Source organism: Protopterus annectens, chromosome 3.part1 (assembly GCF_019279795.1).
Source record: "Protopterus annectens isolate FY-2018-M chromosome 3.part1, PAN1.0, whole genome shotgun sequence".
In the NCBI taxonomy this organism is placed as follows: domain Eukaryota; kingdom Metazoa; phylum Chordata; order Ceratodontiformes; family Protopteridae; genus Protopterus; species Protopterus annectens.
Genome location: NC_056732.1, coordinates 1,277,662,945 through 1,277,675,462, shown reverse-complemented (window position 1 = coordinate 1,277,675,462; position 12,518 = coordinate 1,277,662,945). Strand labels below are relative to the sequence as shown.

The following is a 12,518-nucleotide window of genomic DNA, read 5'->3' as shown; positions in this document are numbered from 1 at the left end:
TCTAGTACAGAAAAGAACTTAATACATTACATTCCTGAGATGACTACTATGGTTAACAATGACAACTCATTAAATAAGTCATACAAGTGCCTGAGATAAGTCAAGATTATCTGCAAAATGCCCAAATGGGGAGGTAAAAAGTAATGTTCAATCCAATTAATAGCATGTTCTACTTGGAAGGATACAGCTCCTAAGTGGAAGTCTTCCAAACTCTCTAAACAGCCTATGAGACCCTGATTTGCAAATCCAACAGGATTACTGCATCTACATCAAGAGCTCGACCCACAGATGAAGCTGTCTTCCTAAACATATGGGATATCCCTGGCTTAGATCAGAACAATCACCTGTATTGCCAGGACCCTTAACTCCTATAATTCATTTCCTTCTCGTCTATCATCATAGTTTTGAAAATGAGTGTATGCTGAATAACTTTTGTATTTTAACTTTTTTGTAACTCTTATAGTTTTTGAGATGCATACATTTGCTTACTGGTAAGTTGAAAACTGCATTATCAGAATTTCAGCTCAGGCAAAAGATGTCCAAGTAGGAACTCTACAGGTCACAGGAGTTGTGCTAGGTGTGAAAGAGTTAACATATGCTACAGCAAATTTGAAACATTAGGCAGATGAACTATTTTAGATAAAAAATAATATTAAAAAAAGTATATACTACTAAAAAATGCAAAACAATTTAACAGTACATTCTCTAAGTGCAATAATATCCCCCAGGGGTGTGTGCTATTGGTGAAACAATGCCCTTCTAGGGTGTAGAGCCCAATGCTGGACAGACAATATTTCTACAATAACACTCTTGGAAACTAGTTTATTCCACTTTTTACGATACAAGGCCTACAGACAGATGCATAATAATTTAAACATGGTTACCTTTGTTCCTTGAGGGCAGTATCCCTTGAGGAAATCCTGGCAAATGTCAGCTTTCCTAGACACATATACATGACTGTAAGGACAGTTGCTGTTGTTGCAAATTCCCCTAAGAAAATAAGAGCATACTGGCATCTGCAGGAAAGAAAAAATATGAACTTTTATTAACTTGAATTGTGCATTCTAGATTGAGATAAACAACCAGTGTATCTTAATGTGCAGCCTTTTTCTAAAGGGCTTTTCATGCACAACACCAAAAACAATAAAAAGATAAACAGTAAAAGTATAAAAAAATATAAACAGAAAATGAGTTCAATAGCAATGTTTCCTAAAATTAAAATAATAGTTGCTGTGATTCACTGATACCTTACATACACACATACTTGTGTGTATACATATATATATATATATATATATATATATATATATATATATATATATATATATATATATGTGTGTGTGTGTGTGTGTGTGTGTGTATACACACACCCACACTTATAAAATAATTCTGTTATAATAATCAAAATATACTATGCTAATCACCTAAACATTCACCACACTTTACCAAATGCACATTAACTAGAATGTGCATTAACAAACAAAATGCTTCTCTCCTTCTTTTGGAAAGAAATGATCCCCACCCCCCAGGTCCCATCATATCCCGCTACTCATATATACCAAAGAAAAGGTCATATACTAGTGGGGAAAATCCCTTAACCCCACTACTGCACGTTCTCACACTAGCTAAATTTTCTACAAACTATGAATTGGGGGAAAAAAATCAGTCAATTCATTGTTGGACCAAAAAAGTTTGAAAAAAAGACAACCATATTATTATAAACAGTTATTAACTACCTTTGCTACAAAGGTAACACTTCACTAGATATTAATGATCATTTTCAGATGTGATACTGGATCATTGCTCTGGGATGGCATCTTTGCTCACTTGCAGTTTACAAAAGGTAGATTGTAGGAATACATCACGAATCTTAAAGATTAGCTCTTATGTACAGTTTCTGTTGACTACAAATATCTGCTTCTAACCAAATTCCATCATCACTATGATACTTACATTTAAATATTATTTCTACTACTAAGCATTTCATTTATGTATCCATGCTTCTCAGTATTACTTTGAGTGTAGACTGGCTACTACAGAAAATACAATTAAAGATACGATATGATGTGAGAATTATCCCCATGCTAAAAACTAGTTGGTACCCTTTTAAAATTCAGAAACTAAATGCACAATTCATAGGGACACAAACAAAGCTCAGCGTACCACAGTTCTTGACTATGTTAATTACACACACACACAAAGTAAGTTAGCAAATAAAAATAGAGAGAGATACAGCACATCTAAGTGTTTTTGGTTATATTAATTAATGTTGATGTAATATCCCATTCCCCATGTGAAAATGGGAAAACAAGGGTTGATTACAACAATGATGGCAATTAACTACAGCCCACAAGATAATCTTTCAACCTGAAAGCTGCCTTTCCCTCACATCCATACTGACCATGTACCACCCCAATCACCATCTCAGGTCTGAAAACAAAATGTTATTATCCATTGAAAAACCTAAACTCTCAGCTGATCAAATGCTGTGTTCTCATTCTGTCTCTATGTTATAGAATAATCTTTCTCCTTCACTCAGGACAATCAGTAATCCTGCTTCCTTCAAAAAATCCCTCAAATTACATGTTTCCTCTCACTGGCTATGCTCCTGTACCTCACCCAAAACCCCAGCACCTGATTTCCTTCTCACTCCCCTCTTCTCCTCTGTACCTTTCTGACTTACTTCTGTAACCTTGCCTAACTCTGACCTATCAACAGCTTTCTACCCTAAAGTCAACTCTGCTCACATTAGAGCTCAACTTTCACATCTTTGGCGGACTGTAATTGCCACTACCACTACTTTTCCTCTTATGTCACACTACTGCCTATAACACTTGATCCTACACATTAACACAGTTTTACTCTTGCATATAGTTAGGGATTTTCGTATGTAATTAATGGAATGACATTGTCCTATGTTTCAACTTCATTTTTTACTTTTGTATGTAACAACATTGTTCTACTACTTATGTATGTAATACTGTGGAGCTTTTCTCCCCAGGCCTCCACTGAAAATGGGCTCTTCCTAGGCCCCGTAGACTTTCCTGGTCAACAAATGCAATAAATAAATAAAATAAATGTTCATTACTAGTAAAATTTTTTCCAGGTGAAAGCTAATTTAGTAGAGAAAGAGGATTACAGATGTGCCAAGTCACAGCTACAAGAATACTCAGCATAGCGGTAGATAAAGAAAGGAAACGTGCATGGAGAGCCAAGATTATATTCAGATACTGGTGTTAAAACCTTCTCTAGTCTGACACCCAATCATAAGAGCACTTAGGATGTGGGAGCTAGCAGCACATAGTGGTGATTAGCAAAGAACAGCAGCAGAAAGTAAAGCTGCTTTGTTTCTGCCAGCTGACAATGCCTGTCACCTGTCCCAGAGTTTGTATCACATTCATGCTCCATCCCTTGTAAATGTTTTGGATTTCACTGATGATTACAGTCAATGCCAGCCATTACAGTTTCATACTACTTTATTGTTGAGAAAATGCATGTGAATAACAGAATTTTTTAAAAACTCTTAGTGAATTTGATCCTTTGTCCCATTCCATTATTTATGGATTTGTCCAGAATTCTTAAGCAAACCAGCATTGTGGTGTTCTCCTGTCTGCATGATAGCGCTAAGAGCTTCACTGGCTTTCAATGCTGATAAAATATTTTGCGCTTCTACATTTTATTTTTTTCTCTCAAACTAGTAGTACATGGAGCAGACAAAGCACCACGCACGACACTGAATTATGATTGGGTCTCACTGATCATAACCTCGTGACCTCAACATGGATGCAAAAAGTCACCTCTCAAGCTTTGGCCTCAGAGTGAATTTCTTGACATTAATGTTTCGAACATATAATGAGCTGGTTATGATCACAGACCTGATCATAATCCTCTCTGCTTTTATCAGGTAATAACATATGGGAATTTTTAACTTAGGCAACCTCTTCTTGTCAGCACAATTTTTCCCCAGCCATTCCCACAATCTGGCTCAAGCATCCATCAGTGTTGCTTCATATATTAACAACTTTTATACAATAAAGACTCATTACTATTCAAAACTAAACAATCTGATAGGACAGCGCAACCAGTGTGCCAGTTGTAAATCCAGCATGTACCAATAGAAAAATGTCCGGTCAATGAAATGCCATTGAGCAGCCAGATGTTCTACTGGTATATACTGAGGGGACAGAACAAAACATAAAAAAATATATATCAGGTATGTTCTGAAAAAATAAACAGAAACCTACCTTATTTTCCTTTTATTCTGGGCTCTCCCTTGTAAAGTCTCTCATTTATTTTTTTAACAGAAAAAAATGTAATGAAAATTCTGTTTTCTCCATAGCTTCCTCTGCACTGCAATGATGTACTGTACAAGTGTAGAAACGCAAGCCTGATGTGGGTGCTCAGTACATCAGTATAGTTAAGATAATGAGGATGAGGACTGAAATGCACTTAAACTTTTTAGTACTTACGTATTATCGCAACCAGATTTTCACTGTAATAGTGGTTGCTTCCCAATCCTTGAATCTGTTTATGAATGCTGTAAAAATGTAATATAATGTGTTTTCTTTACCACAGCCATTGGTTTTGGTCAGTGTTAGCAATAACAAGATGAAAAAGTACTGCAGTTTCTTTATGCACTTTACTGCCGTATATCCCTTATTGCAACTCACACCAAAGTAGCATTGTCTACTTCGTCCGTGAAAAACAACCCCATAATAAATTGTCCACATAATCCACCCTCCCTTTAGAAAAGCATCAGTTGCTGCAACTTAATCATTAAAAGGGTTCTTTCCAACTTGTCAGAAATAAAACGTTTACCAAAAGCATGATTCCTGTCTGTCTTTTCATTCTTAGGATTCGTTCCTCACACTGGAAACATTCCTTTCATTAGTAAGACAGCAGTCATGTGAAGTCATGCTTGTGTGCGTAATGCACGCAAAAAACAAGAAGCGGAATTTTTCATTTATTTGTCGTCCTTAAGGTAATCCAAAGTTATTCCTTAGGAGTAACGACTTACAAAAACACTTTATAGTGTTTGCTGCACTTGTTTCCTTTCTAGTATGCGATTTTCACAACCGCAAAAATCTGGTTGCGATAATACGCAAGTACCAACTTTTTTAAGAAAGGTATGCAATTTCTTTCTTTAATAATGTATTTGTATAACAGCAATAATCCACACAACTGAGTGTGGGTATATCAGGATTTATCCATAGTGGCCTTTGTTTAATCACATAGGTAAATCCTGATATACTTGCATACAATTTGTGGATTACTGCTTAAATGTCAGCTCAATGTTGCTTCAGGTCTTAGTGAGAAACTTGCCATTTAGCTAGAAAAGAAAAGCCTTAACAACAGTGCAAAATTAAGTTTGTTCTGCATCTCCAGGGGCTGTAAACATAATTCAATATTATGACTAAAAACAATAATATAACCAGTAGGATCTAACACAAAACTGCTAGAAATACTTGAAAACACATGCTTGCAGCTGTAGAAGCTTACAGCAAATGGAAAAAAAAAAAAAGTCAAAAGCAAGAAAAAAGTACTTTTCTCTCCCCTGCAAAACCTTCCTTATTATTATTCTCACTCTGAAGCTCATGCACCTCAGAGAAATAATGCTCACAAATAGAGGAAATAATGCACACTTTCTCCATGAGGCTATGAGCTTGGAGACTATACAAACAGCACCATGCACTTGAGCGGTAAACAATTGCTCCTATACAAAGCACACAAGCAATTGCACTTATGCAAATGTCATATGAAGAATCTAGTACAGAGGAAGTAGATGTTCATAGGTAGGTACTAGACTATCGGCCCTACAGCCTATATAAGCCTAGCCATAAAGATTCCCTGGCTTTCGTCACGGAAAACATTTTTTTTTTCCTGTGCCCCTGTCGAGCAGAGCCACAGAACTGTTCCCTGGGGTGAATTTCCTATTTCCCATCCAATTGTCACAATCTTTCTTAAAGAGGGCTAATGAGGTGCTCTGCTTGACATGAATTGGCAGTTTGTTCCAGAGTATGGGGAGTCTCTGGAACAGGAAGCTATCCTACCATCATGTTTTGTTTATCATGGTGACAAGGTTTGGTTCCCTGGAGCGTGTGGCTCGGAGGGATTGGGATTTCTTTAAGTGTAGCGGAGAAGTACAGAGAAGGTCAGAAGGAGTTGCATTGTGTCTTTGTGGACTTAGAGAAAGCATATGACAGGGTGCCTAGAGAGGAGTTGTGGTTTTGTATGAGGAAGTCGGGAGTGTCAGAGAAGTATGCAATCATCAGACTGAAAAAAATAACTGTATTTTTGTTCTAACAATTTTTTATCTTGTATGGTATCAGTTGTATCCTGTGTATTACTATTATGTATGTATTTTGCATTCTGTGTATTAATATTATGTATTTTTATTCTCTGTATTTTCTTTGATTTTTCTGTATTATTCTGGAGCTTTTCTTCCAGGGACTCCATTGAAAATGGGCTCTTCATGGCCCAACGGACTATCCTGGCAAACAAACTGCAAATAAATAAAAATAAATAAATAAGAGTGGTACAGGATATGTCCGAGGGTAGTGTGACAGCGGTGAGGTCTGCGGTGGGAGTGACGGATGCGTTTAAGGTGGAGGTGGGATTACATCAAGGATCAGCTCTGAGCCCTTTCTTATTTGCAATGGTGATGGACAGGTTGACAGATGAGATCAGACAGGAGTTCCCGTGGACTATGATGTTTGCAGATGACATTGTGATCTGTAGTGAGAGTAGGGAACAGGTGGAGGAGACCCTGGAGAGGTGGAGATATGCTCTAGAGAGAAGAGGAATGAAGATCAGCAGGACTAACACAAAATATATGTGTGTGAATGAGAGGGAGGATAGAGGAATGGTGAGGGTGCAGGGAATAGAGGTGGCAAAGGTGGATGAGTTTAAATACTTGGGATCAACAGTTCAGAGTAATGGTGAGTGTGGATGAGAGGTGAAGAAGAGAGTACAGGCAGGATGGAGTGGGTGGAGAAGAGTGTCAGGAGTGATTTGTGACAGACAAGTACCAGTAAGAGTGAAAGGGAAGGTCTACAAGAGGGTAGTGAGACCAGCTATGTTATATGGGTTGGAGACCGTGGCATTGACAAAAAGGCAGGAGTTAGAGCTGGATGTGGCAGAGTTAAAGATGTTAAGATTTGCACTGGGTGTGACGAGGGTGGACAGGATTAGGAATAAGTACATTAGAGGGTCAGCCCAGGTTGGAAAGTTTGGAGACAAAGCCAGAGAGGCAAGATTACGTTGGTTTAGACATGTGCTGAGGAGGAATGCAGAGTATATTGGGAAAAAGATGCTAAGGATGAAGCTGCTAGGTAACCGGAAAAGAGAAAGGCCTAAGATAAGGTTTATGGATGTGGTGAGAGAGGACATGCAGGTGGTTGGTGTGACAGAGCAGGATGTAGAGGACAGGAGGAAATGGAAACAGATGATCCGCTGTGGTGACCACTAATGGGAGCAGCCCAAAGAAGAAGCATGTCCAACAGCTCAGGGTTTGACATGGCTTTGTAGGTTAGGCAGAGATTGCCTTTGAGTAAGCAATATGTGATGAAGTAGAGCTGGAGTTTTTTGAGACGGTCTGCACAGAGCATCTGTTTGAGGCCGGTGATCCTCTTTTTGAGGTATTTCTGCAGCCTTTCCAGTTGTTGTAAATGTCTTGTGAGGTACATACCAAACAGGGCATTGTACTCTAGAATAGGTCTAATGAGGGATGAGAAGAGACCTCCTTTTTTCTGAATGAGAAACCTTTTGTGATGAGGTATGCCACGTAGAAGGATTTCCTGACTACTGTGGTGATATGGTTATTAAAGGAGAGACTACTGTCCACCCGTGTCCCTAGGTCGCTTATCACACTTTCGGTGTTAAGTGGACTACTGCCTATGTGGTAGTTCATAGGCACAGGGTTTTTCCCAAAGGGGATGACTATGCATTTTTTGGAGTTGAGCTTGAGGCCATGGCTTTGACACCAGGTATCTGTCTCAGTGAGGCCCTTTTGTAGAATGTCCACATCATTTGGGGATTCAATAATGGCTCCCAGTTTGCAGTCGTCTGTGCACTTTGTAAGCCACAGACCCACTGTGTTGGCCTGAACTTCAGAGAAGTGGATGCCAAACAGGAGTGGACCTAGGACTGGACCCTGTGGTACTCCACTTGTCACTGGTCTGGAGTCGGATGTGGAATCAGCTACTTTCGCGGTGTGGGTTCTGTCAGTGAGCCAGTTGGCAACCCATTGCGTGACATAGGGATTTATGCCCAGTTTAGTGAGTTTGTCTATGATTCCAGAGAGGGGGGTGGTGTTGAATGCCTTAGTGAGGTCTAGATAGGCTGTGTGAATCACTTTACCCTTGTCCACGGTTCTGGTAACTGCTTCAAAGAAGTCAATCAGGTTGAGACATGATCTGCCTTTCACGAACCCAAACTGGGTGGGGTCCCGAATTTGAAGGTTACCTTATGTCTTTGTTTATAAGTTCCATGATGATACGTTCCATGGCCTTGCAGATCAGGCTCATTGCAAGTTTAATCAGTACCGTAAAATAAGTGCAAGGGCTGACTAACAGAAGAAATACTTTTTCCCTGAATACTAAGGCACATAATCAACTGGATAACATTATTCTGACAAACTATTTCATCAGTTAGTAACCTTAAGATATAGTCTTAAAAAGCATCCTCCATATCAAGGGTATTGGAAATCAAAACAATCCATTCAGTATAACCCTTAGATATTCTATCCAGGTTTAGGAGTAAAAATCCAAATTCTAATGTCTGATTAATGTGAAATTCGCCAAGTGGCAGCCTGTCTTACATCTTATGCAGACAAATCCCTGAAACATGCTTGTAATAGGCCTACTGTCCTGGCAGAATGCAGCATATACCAGCTACTGTACTGTGCCATGTCTTTCAAAGCCAGAATGAAAGTAGTCCTTCGTTTGTTCTCTCTGTCTTTGGCAAATAAGACAAACAACACATCTTTTTTTTTTTCCAAGTTTCAGTCCTATCCACATAGTACTGCAGTTGCCTATGCAAATTAAAAAGTATGCAAAAGTTATTCCTTTTTTCCTTGTTCTTGGAATATAAAAGGAACTAAATGATTGGATCACAGCTCCTTTAGACAATGTCTTAGCACAGAAATAGTGTTCAGCTAGCCCAAAGAAGATTATTTTATAAATCCAAGATTTTGAAAAGTAGGCAGAGAGAAAAAATATCAAACAAAATTTTGGTGAGCCTAAGATATGGGACAAACAACATGGAGCAGAAGCAGTACACAATATTGCAGTAGTATTCAAAAAGACAACATTCTGGGATCCTACCACAGCTATAAAATTTTAAAGAAAATCTACACTAGGTTACAAAAAGTGATGTGGAAGTAGTGCATCCTGGGTCAATCATTGTAAAGTTTTTTGTTTTTTTTTTTGTTGGTAATTAAAAAAAAAGACAGGAGCTTCTATCGCCTGCCATTCAAAGAGCTCTGGATGATGGTATTTACTTCTGTTTGGATCTACCACCAAATGCTGTGAAAGCAAGATGATCTTTTCCCCAAGTTAAAACATTCTTAGTAAAAAAAAAAAAAAAACCCTGTGAAACTGAAGGCAGTTCAGAATAGTACAAAAACACAAAATATTAATGAAGAAATGCAACTATAATTAAGAACACAAAGCATTTTGGATTAAAGTATATTGCCCTGGCTACTCTAGCATTACTTGCCTCACCCTTCTTTCCCCTAACAAAGAAACTTGACAACTTTTGCATTCTTATCTGGGGACACTTCATTCCAGGCTCAAGCATGCTTACCAGTTACTGTCTGGGTGGACTTCTAATATTTTTGTCATGCCTGCATGGGATGTCTCAGGGTACTCTGGTTTCTTCGAACCAACCAACAACATGCTGATTTGACTTGATCTGAACCATCCACAACAAAAATTATGTTTTCACCATAATGCTACATCTGTAAGAAGCAGATCCACGTTCTACATCACTAGGGCTATATGCCTCATACATTATGAGTGCTTAGCATCCAGAATGTCTTCAGTTTACCACTTTCTCTCTTCACTTCCATGATACTTCTCAGCTCTCATTCTCTCTAATTCTTGTTGGTGCACTTTTCTGGTACTGCAACTCATACAGTACAGGCCACCCTGGAGGAAGACTAAGCAGATTTAGTGCTGAGTAGTGCTGTTCAGTGGAGAATAAGGTTGATTGAGCAACTTCTTACAGTTCTAGCAATACAATAAGAAATCAAAGTTATGTACTTACCATAAAGCAAGATCCGTGTCGTCTTGCTTTCATCCAGTTCAAACTCAGTGCTATTTCAGAAGCTTGGATCCAGGGGTCTGACTCATCCCCTACCCATAATTCCCTCTGTTCCCCACAGTATCTCAGATCAAGTTTGTCTGTTTATAGCTACAATATTTTGTTTCCCATAAAACCTACGCAGACTTACTTGATACAGTGGTAAATATAATGATGAAATCATGAACAACATCAGGAAAAAAAGTCTGTCCAAAGACAAGGCCCCTGGTCAGGTCCAAGTGTTCGAACATGGTCTAAAAACAACAAATTACGCTTGGGGACAGAAGGAAGGATGTTGAACTGGACAAAAACATGACAACATGGATCTAGCATTATGGTAAGTAAATATGCTTTTGTGTACAATGCTGCATGTTTTCCTCCGTTTCAACTTTTGGGACAGATTCCCAAGCTACAGAAACATCTGGGTGGAATCAATGAAGGAGTTTTCTGAGAATGGTGGAGTCAAAGGATGTACAGGATCTGGACTGTACATCTAACTTGTGTAACAGTGGTATGAGCAGTAGACCAAGTAGCTGCAGGCTGCAACACATATCTCATTAACAGGAACATTATCGATAAGTGCAGCAGAAGTAGCTATCACCCTAGTGGAATTAGCCTTTGGTTTGCAGTGTAATGTCAGTCATAAATTTTCATACACAAAAATTACACAGTCAGAAAGCCACCTGGACAGAGTTGCTTTAGAAACTCCTTGACCAAATTTAGCTTTTGAAAGGGCAAGGAAGAATTGAACAGACTTCTTGATATCCTTTGTCTTGTGTAAATAAAATCTGAGCTGACTATGAACTTCTAGCAAATGTAGAATATATTCCACTTTGTTGGAAAACTTTGGAAATAACACTGGTCTTTATGGAAAGATACATATGGAGGTTTACAAGATAATGCCTGCAACCCCGAAATCCTCTTTGCAGATGTGGCAGCCACCAAAAAGTGTCTCTTCCAAGACAGAAACTTTAGATGTACCATAGCTGCAGGTTCAAAATGGAGCTTCTGTCAAAGCCTGAAGCATGGCAGTAATATCTCATGGAGGAATCATATTACTAATTAGACGTCATAAAAGGAAGATTCCTTTCAGAAAAGCCTTGGAGATCTTTAGAGAAGCAATAGAGGTTTATTTGTGCCCTATTTGAAAACTGGAAATAGCTGCTAACAGTACCTTGATGGTAGAAAAGCTGAATTTTTTGTGAAACAGTTCTGACAAAAAAAATCTGAAAATCGGTGAGAGAGGGACTGAGAAAGTGTACAAACCTCTGGAGGAAGCCCATATGGTAAACTTTTCCATTTACTGAGATAAACTCTACTAGTATTTGTTTTTTCTGAAAAAATAAAATTTGTATGACTGGGAAAGACAGCCTGGCGTCCTTTGCCTCTTTAAAATTGAATAAATCATGCTGTTAACTTCAGCTTTTTCAGGTCCTGGAGAGGCTGACCAGAAAGAAGATGGAGAAGCACTGGACAGGAATCCAACAACCAGGGCAGATGTACTAGATGAGGCCCGAGGAAAGGGAGCCAAACTTTCGAGTCCAAAAGGGGGCAACAAGGATTACTTTAGCTTTGTATCTTCAGGCTTGTAATCAGAAGAAGGGTGGGAGGCATACTGGAGGCTCAGAGGCCAATTGTGGACAAGAGTGTTCCTCAGTGTCTGACCCTGTGGGATAAGTGCAAAGGAACTGATGTACTTGTTTATTTACAAAGCAAAAAAGACAGCAGCAAGGTTAGCCCCAGTGGCTGAAAATCTGTGTTGCTACTGTCTAACTGATGGACCACTCATGGGTAAAAGAAAGACCTGCTCAGTTTGTCTGCCAGAACACTGGAAGTCCCCAGGATATGCACTACAATTAGAAAAAAAACTGCAAGACATCACTCATAAAAGGAGGGTACACTCACACCAACTCAGACTGGCTCTGAGGCCAACAATGGTGCCAAGCTGTCAAGTGCCTACGCAACAAGGGAAAGGGATGGTTCCAGAAACTTCAGAGTCAGCCTTGCCCCGGAGTCTCAGCTCTACAGCCACATCCTGATCCTACACCTCAGCAGTTGAGAGAGTGAGGGAAACCATAGGAGTCAAAGTAAAAAAAAACTATTGACTTTGAAGTCAGTCCTCTACCAGGGAGATTCAGATCTGTAGGCTTCGGATCAGACAGCCAGATCAGAATGAGAGACACAAATGCAGGGGCAGTCAGTGTCATACCTGCAGC

General features: G+C 39.1%; 1 protein-coding gene across 1 annotated transcript in view; it reads right to left on the bottom strand.

The window, feature by feature from the left end:
* Nucleotides 1-12,518, bottom strand: part of ZC3H3 (zinc finger CCCH-type containing 3) — a 3,466,749-nt gene that overhangs the window by 530,458 nt on the left and 2,923,773 nt on the right. The window contains exon 9 of the mRNA XM_044067335.1: nt 885-1,016. Within this exon, the coding sequence (XP_043923270.1) occupies nt 885-1,016 (132 nt within the window). The remainder of the gene's footprint in view (nt 1-884; nt 1,017-12,518) is intronic.